General features: G+C 51.1%; 1 protein-coding gene across 1 annotated transcript; it reads right to left on the bottom strand.

Moving 5' to 3' along the window:
• Nucleotides 1–1,211: 1,211 nt before the first annotated feature.
• Nucleotides 1,212–5,191, bottom strand: LOC117724202 (H-2 class I histocompatibility antigen, D-B alpha chain-like). Its single transcript, XM_076916854.1, has 6 exons — nt 4,432–5,191; nt 3,958–4,227; nt 3,588–3,767; nt 1,735–2,010; nt 1,491–1,607; nt 1,212–1,311 (listed from the first exon to the last, which is right to left on the bottom strand). Exons 1-6 carry the CDS (start codon nt 4,502–4,504, stop codon nt 1,274–1,276), a joined length of 954 nt encoding a protein of 317 aa, XP_076772969.1. The 5' UTR covers nt 4,505–5,191; the 3' UTR covers nt 1,212–1,273.
• Between the last annotated feature and the right edge of the window lie 1,089 nt (nt 5,192–6,280).

The following is a 6,280-nucleotide window of genomic DNA, read 5'->3' on the forward strand; positions in this document are numbered from 1 at the left end:
TGTGTAGCCCACAGAATGCTGAGAGTAGAGCCATTGTTGTGTCTATAGGGACAAGAATGTGAAAAACACCTCCTACTGCTGTCACTCTTCAGCCTCAGTCAATGAGGGCAGCAAGACAGGAAGCACTCACAGGAACAAAATATGCCCAGTCCTCCATACAAGCTAAAAATACAAGAAATAAACACAGAAGACAAAGTAAAGAACCACAGACTAGACAGCCCAGGCTGTTCATAATCCTGGGGACAGGACAAGGCTCTGGCCATCCTGTGTCCCTGTAATCACAGACTCTCAGCATGTGCTTCACAGTGACAGAGAGAACAGAGCCTGGAGGACACAGAGCTGGGGTGACCTCATCTTAGATAACAAGGATCCCATCTGGGCACATCCTCAGTTACACTCAGCTCCCAAAGCCTCATCCTGTCCCACCAGATACACACAGCATAGTGACACAGATTCTGGAAGGTTCTGCATCTGTCATTTATTTTCTCCACAAACTCTAAGTATTCTCAATCCCTTATTTACCCGTCAATCAACCCTCAGGTCAAGGATGTGAACATTCAGATTCTTATTCTCAATGTGGAAGTGAGGAGCTGCAGCTCAGGGCAGCATGGAGCTGACAGGATACAGATGCCCCCTAGACCAGAAGGTTGGCTGTGGAAGGGAACACAGGCAGTGCAGGGACAGGGCCCTGGTGTGCAGGGCAGGCTGGGCTCCAGAGTTCCTCACATTGAGCCCATAGGCACACAGGGGACATCAGACACTGCTGTCTAAATAAACCTGAGGGCTCTCAACATCACAGAAGAGACCTTAACACAATGGCTATCACTCAGTCCACTCCAGGCTGCTGTCTTCATGCTAGAGAACAAGAATCATGAACAATCCCAATGAAGACAACATTCCAACAACCCACCACTCACAGGAGATTCTGAGGTCCCTGAAACCCAATCATGTCCACATTGCCTCTTCCCAAGCCGGATTCCTAGTGTCACCTTTACAATCTGGGAGAGATATACCAGAGCTCTGGGAGCTGTCCCTGCCTAGGGTAAAACCAAACAAATGTCTGTCTATGTCTATGTCTGTCTATGTATGTGTATGTGTATGTGTATGTGTATGTGTATATCTATGTGTATGTCTATGTACATATATATGTATTCATATTGCAGAACAACAGAGGCCCTGAGAAGATTCTCTAGAGGAGCTATTATTGATTTCCAGAGGTCCCAAACATCCCCAGCTTCACTCCAATTGCCCCAGGACAATCCCTCCCCCAACACTAACCTGGAGCAGCAGCATAGTCCCCTCTTTTTCCACCTGTGAGAATAAAAGCTGTGAGAGTTCAAGGAAAATCTTGACACTAGGAAGTTTCCAGAACTGACAGCAGACCCAGTTAAATAAAGCAGTAATGAAGGGTGTAAATGGGTTTCCCATTAATGAGCAGAGCATACTTCTAAAGGATGCTGAGAGAAAGCTCAGACCCTGCCCTGTCCTACCTGTGTTTCTCCTCTTCTTCATCACAAAAGCCACCACAGCTCCAATGATGGCCACAGCTCCAAGGACAACCAGAACAGCAATGATTGCCATGTTAGAGTCTGTGGATGGAGGAGGCTCTGGGAAGGACAAGTACAGGAAATGAAGGTGAGGGTTATGACCCCAGCTCTCAGCCCTAACCAGCTCAGGGTCTGCAGAAGGATTCAGCTTTCCCTGACCCCAGATCTGCACCCACACCCTCCTTACCCCATCTCAGGGTGAGGGGTTCAGGCAGCCCCTCATGTTGCACATGGCATGTGTAATTCTGCTCCTTCCCAAGAGGCACCACCACAGATGCCCACTTCTGGAAGGTTCCATCCCCTGAAGGCCTGGTCTCCACAAGCTCCATGTCCTGGGTCAGGTCCTCCCCATTCAACTGCCAGGTCAGGGTGATGTCAGCAGGGTAGAAACCAAGGGCCCAGCACCTCAGGGTGACACCACCTTCAGGTCTGGGGTGATGGGTCACATGTGTCTTTGGGGGATCTGTGTGGAAGATTTAAGAAATCCCACAATTAACAAGGCAAACTGAAATCTACACAAGACACAGTTAAATCAATGATGACACTGAACTATGTGTCTGACATTTCAACTGTCATTGCACTAGTGACCAACAGGCAGAGCTGGTCCCTCAGCACAGAACTGCACATTTTCCCTGTGGACTCAGAAGCTAAGAGGGAATCCACATGAGCCAGTGGGTCAACATGGCCATCCTTATGTGATGTTCTACAGCATGAGATTGGTAGTCAAAGAATGGAAGATTGAATGGAAAATATATAATTTATATATGTGAGTTCATATCAAAATTAGAAATTAGAATCATATGTCCTGGAAGGGAGCCAGCACTGAGACTCAACCACTGTGGTCATCTTGCTGACCAACATTAACCATCAGTCCAAGTGAGCAGCCATCACAAAGTGTGTAGCAGAAATGTGGTGAACCTCTGACACTCAGCCAGAGAAAAAGACTCCCAGCCCTGCTTCTGGGCCAACTAGGTACAGGTTTGTTACACATGATCCCTGGAGTGTGCTGTGGACCCCAGTGCAGCACTCACTGGAACACAGGGGGCTCACAGGGTGTGTGGATCTTCCCTCTCACTGCAGCCCTGGATTGCAGAAGACCCTGTCTCTCAGAAAGTCCCATTCCTCATTCACTAGGCAGAGCACTGTATGTTGTGGGGGCAGAGGAAGAGCAGGAGGGATCTGGATGTTTAGTTCTGACAGGAAACAGTCTAAGTTCACAAGAATCTCTTCTTTAATGGGAACACTGGTTTAACTTGTCTAATTATCCAGGTTAGCAGGCTCTCCTGACCTGTGGAGACTGATACAAATGATAATACAAGGGCATGGAAGAACAGGATCACTCTAGTGCAGACAAAAACAGATTAGAAGCAAAATAATGCCTTCAAAAAATAAGAAAGAAAGGAAGAAAGAAAGAAAGAGAAGAAAAGAAATAAGAAAGTAAGAAATAAGAAAAGGAAAGAAAAGAAGAAGAAATGTCACCATTTATATTCTTCCAGGGAACCTCATAATGGCTCATGTGACCACTCATCAGAATTGGGTTGTCTAAGAGATGCAAACCCCACATACAGGGGTTAGGGATCTTTGAGAATGAGGTGTAAGGGCTGATACACTCAGCCTGACAGGAGTTAGTGTCCACAGAGAGTGGGTGTGAGCAGAGATCCGGGCCTGGGAGAGGCCATGGCTGACAGAGGCTACAATCTGACTGAAGGGAGCCACCATTGTTAAGTGGGGGGAAATTATCTCAGTCCCTCCTGAGACTGGGAACCGTCCAGGGAGAAGGCTGAGCCTGGGAGAGTCAGTGCAGTCATTGTGATAAGGATCAGGAGACCCAGGGACACTCTTTCCCCTCTGAGACAGGGGCATCACCCCAGCTGAGGGTTTCTTCTTCCCCAGGACTGAGCCCCAGCCCGAGGGCAGAGGGAGGAGCTGCCCGCGGCCCTGCACCTGTGCGCAGCAGTGTCTCCTTCCCAAGCTCCAACAATCTGCGGAGCCACTCCATGCACTAGCCCTCCAGGTAGGACCTCTGAATCTCTGCCTCACCAGCCTGCTCCCACTTGTGTCTGGTGATCTGTGCCGCCTTGTCTGCCGCTGTCCACGTTTTCAGGTCTTCGTTCAGGGCGATGTAACCGCGGCCCTCGTAGGCATACTGTGTGTACCCGTGGAGGAAGCTCCAGTCCGACCCCACCTCACAGCCTTGTGTCCACTGGATGGTGTGAGAGACTGTGGGATACAGCAATCAGCCCCGCCCACCGGCCCCGCCCGGGAGCGGCCCCGCCCACTCTCGGATTCCTTCAAACTGAAGGGTTCTGAGTCTTCCCTGTTTCTAGGCCTGGGACTCGTGACCCGGGAGGTCTCCGGCCCCTGTGTTGGGACGTGGAGGGGTCGTGACCTCCGACCCGGGGTCACTCACCGCCCTCGCTCTGGTTGTAGTAGCCGAGCAGCGTCCTCAGGCTCACTGGGAACCGCTGCTCTGCCTTCTTGGCTCTCCATGTCTGCCGCTCCCAATACTCCCGCCCCTCCTGCTCTACCCACGGCGCGCGCGGCTCGTATCTCGGATTCTCCGCGTCATTGTCGAAGCCCACGAACTCCGTGTCATCCACGTAGCCGACAGAGATGAACCGGGGCTTCCCGAGGCCGGGCCGGGACACGGCGGTGTGGAAATACTGCAGCGAGTGTGAGCCTAGGGGCGGCGCGCGGTGAGACCCCGACCTCCTCCCCATGTCCCCGGGCGGGTGCACGGACCGGGAGGGGAGCAGGGCGCGGGGCTCGGGACGCTGGTGGAGAAGGGGCGGAGGGCCCAGTGGGCGACGCGAGCATGCGGCTTCACTGGTGCCGCCCCAGCTCCTTCCGGCAGAGGCCATTTCCCTCCCGACCCCGCACTCACCCGCGCGGGTCTGGGTCGGGACCAGGGCGGCTGCCAGCAGCAGGAGCAGCATATATGGAGCCATCACCTCCATCTAGGATCCCGGAAGTCTGAGTCCCACGGGCTGCGTGGACTTTATAAGCAGTGCCCACTGAGATGCGGGTTGATTCCCCAGGATCGCCCCACCCAATGGGGGTGAGACCTGGCTGCGCGCCATCAGTGTCCAGGCAGAAGGACCTGGCACAGTAGGTGCAAATGTAAAACTGGGGAGATGAGGAATCCCCAGCCCCGGGCTTCCCCACCCCTGACCTCACCGCCTGGAGACTAAGACTTTGTCTGAACCCTGTGCTGTGGACAGCGCTGTTTGTCATGGTGTCTCCGAGTTCTGACCCAGAAGCTGTCTGGACACCAGCAGAGACCCACAGGCCAGATTCTCTGTGTCCTCTCCTCCACCCTTCCTCTTCCTTCTTCTCTTCAGAAATCATACCCTGGAGACTTCTAGAAGAAAAGTCACTTCTGAAAATACAATGGCAACACAAGCAGTTGAGGATGCAGCAGAGAGATGCTTCTCCTTAAAGCAGAGGCGCTGGCCTGCAAGCCTCACAGGGACCCCACAGAGACCAGACTTTGTTCACCTGCAGTGTTGGGCTCACACAGCCAAGCCTGAGTGCAGGATTCTCATCAGTAAAGAGGAGACTTTGCCTCTTCTCCCAGGATCTGCCTTCTCAGGCTCAGGCTGAGACTCAGACTCCTCCTATTTCTTCCCAGATGAAGTGTCTATAGCTCCAGATGTATGTGTTTTATTAACAAGGATCTTCACTCCAGGTCTTGAGATTGTCTGTGTGGACCTGTGTCATTGTCTCTGCACTGTAGACCCCCTTGTTCACTGGGAAGAGGGTTTAATATCAAAGGGAACACAAATCATTCCATTTTCCATGGTTTGTTCCAAGGTTCTCCAATGATTTTCCAAACGTGGCTGACATTAGGTGGTGTATATCTGTAGTGTAGGCTGTCCCATACACCCAATTTTTAACTTACAGGACCAATAGGGACATTCTCTGTAGGTGTTAATATCCTTAAGGCATGATGTGTCTGATTGTCAAGGAAAGCAAGCAAAGGAACCAGCACTGGAAGTGGCATTTGCATGTATAGGAATCATAATGGGTTTCTGACATACTGCTGGTGAGCAGTCTCCTGTCTTGATTATCTGGTTCTCCCCATGATATGGTTCCCTGACATTAACAAGGAAAGCATAGTGTTATGAGGAGTGGGGCTAGCCCCAGCATGGTGTGTGTTAAGCAGGGTAAAAACAGCCATGAGAATGACACAGAAGGAGCCTTGCTGGGGTTGAGGGAGGCGGGTGGGAAACAGCTGCATTGATCTGTGTCAATGAGGACATGAGTGTCCTTCCAGGTGATCTGGTTGTGTGCCCTCAGGTGCCTGCATGGTCTCCTCTTTGTTTTCTCTGTGATCCCCAGGTGTGACCTCTTTCTAACTGGAGGGGTTTCATTGGACATTGCAGGCTGGTACCCAGACAGGGTGAGGTTGGTCCTCTGGAAAGATAGAAACAAATCTCCTTCCTACAGTTAATAGGGAATCTGTCCCCCTCCAACACCTGTCAAATGGGTCCTTCCATCTGACCAGGATGGGTGGTATTATGTGGTGGTTGACTCCAGTGACAGACAATGGGAAGTTTGTCTTGGGTGACATAGACATTGAACACATTCAGTGTGAATAATGCCAGGTTTAATTTGGTATTTGGTGGTAGAAAGCCTTGTGTTTAATGAATTATTTTTTTATGTGTTTGATTTGGTCTTTCTTTTTTTTTTTTGGTTTTTCGAGACAGGGTTTCTCTGTGTAGTCCTGGCTG

This window comes from Arvicanthis niloticus, chromosome 20, assembly GCF_011762505.2.
Source record: "Arvicanthis niloticus isolate mArvNil1 chromosome 20, mArvNil1.pat.X, whole genome shotgun sequence".
In the NCBI taxonomy this organism is placed as follows: Eukaryota; Metazoa; Chordata; class Mammalia; order Rodentia; family Muridae; genus Arvicanthis; species Arvicanthis niloticus.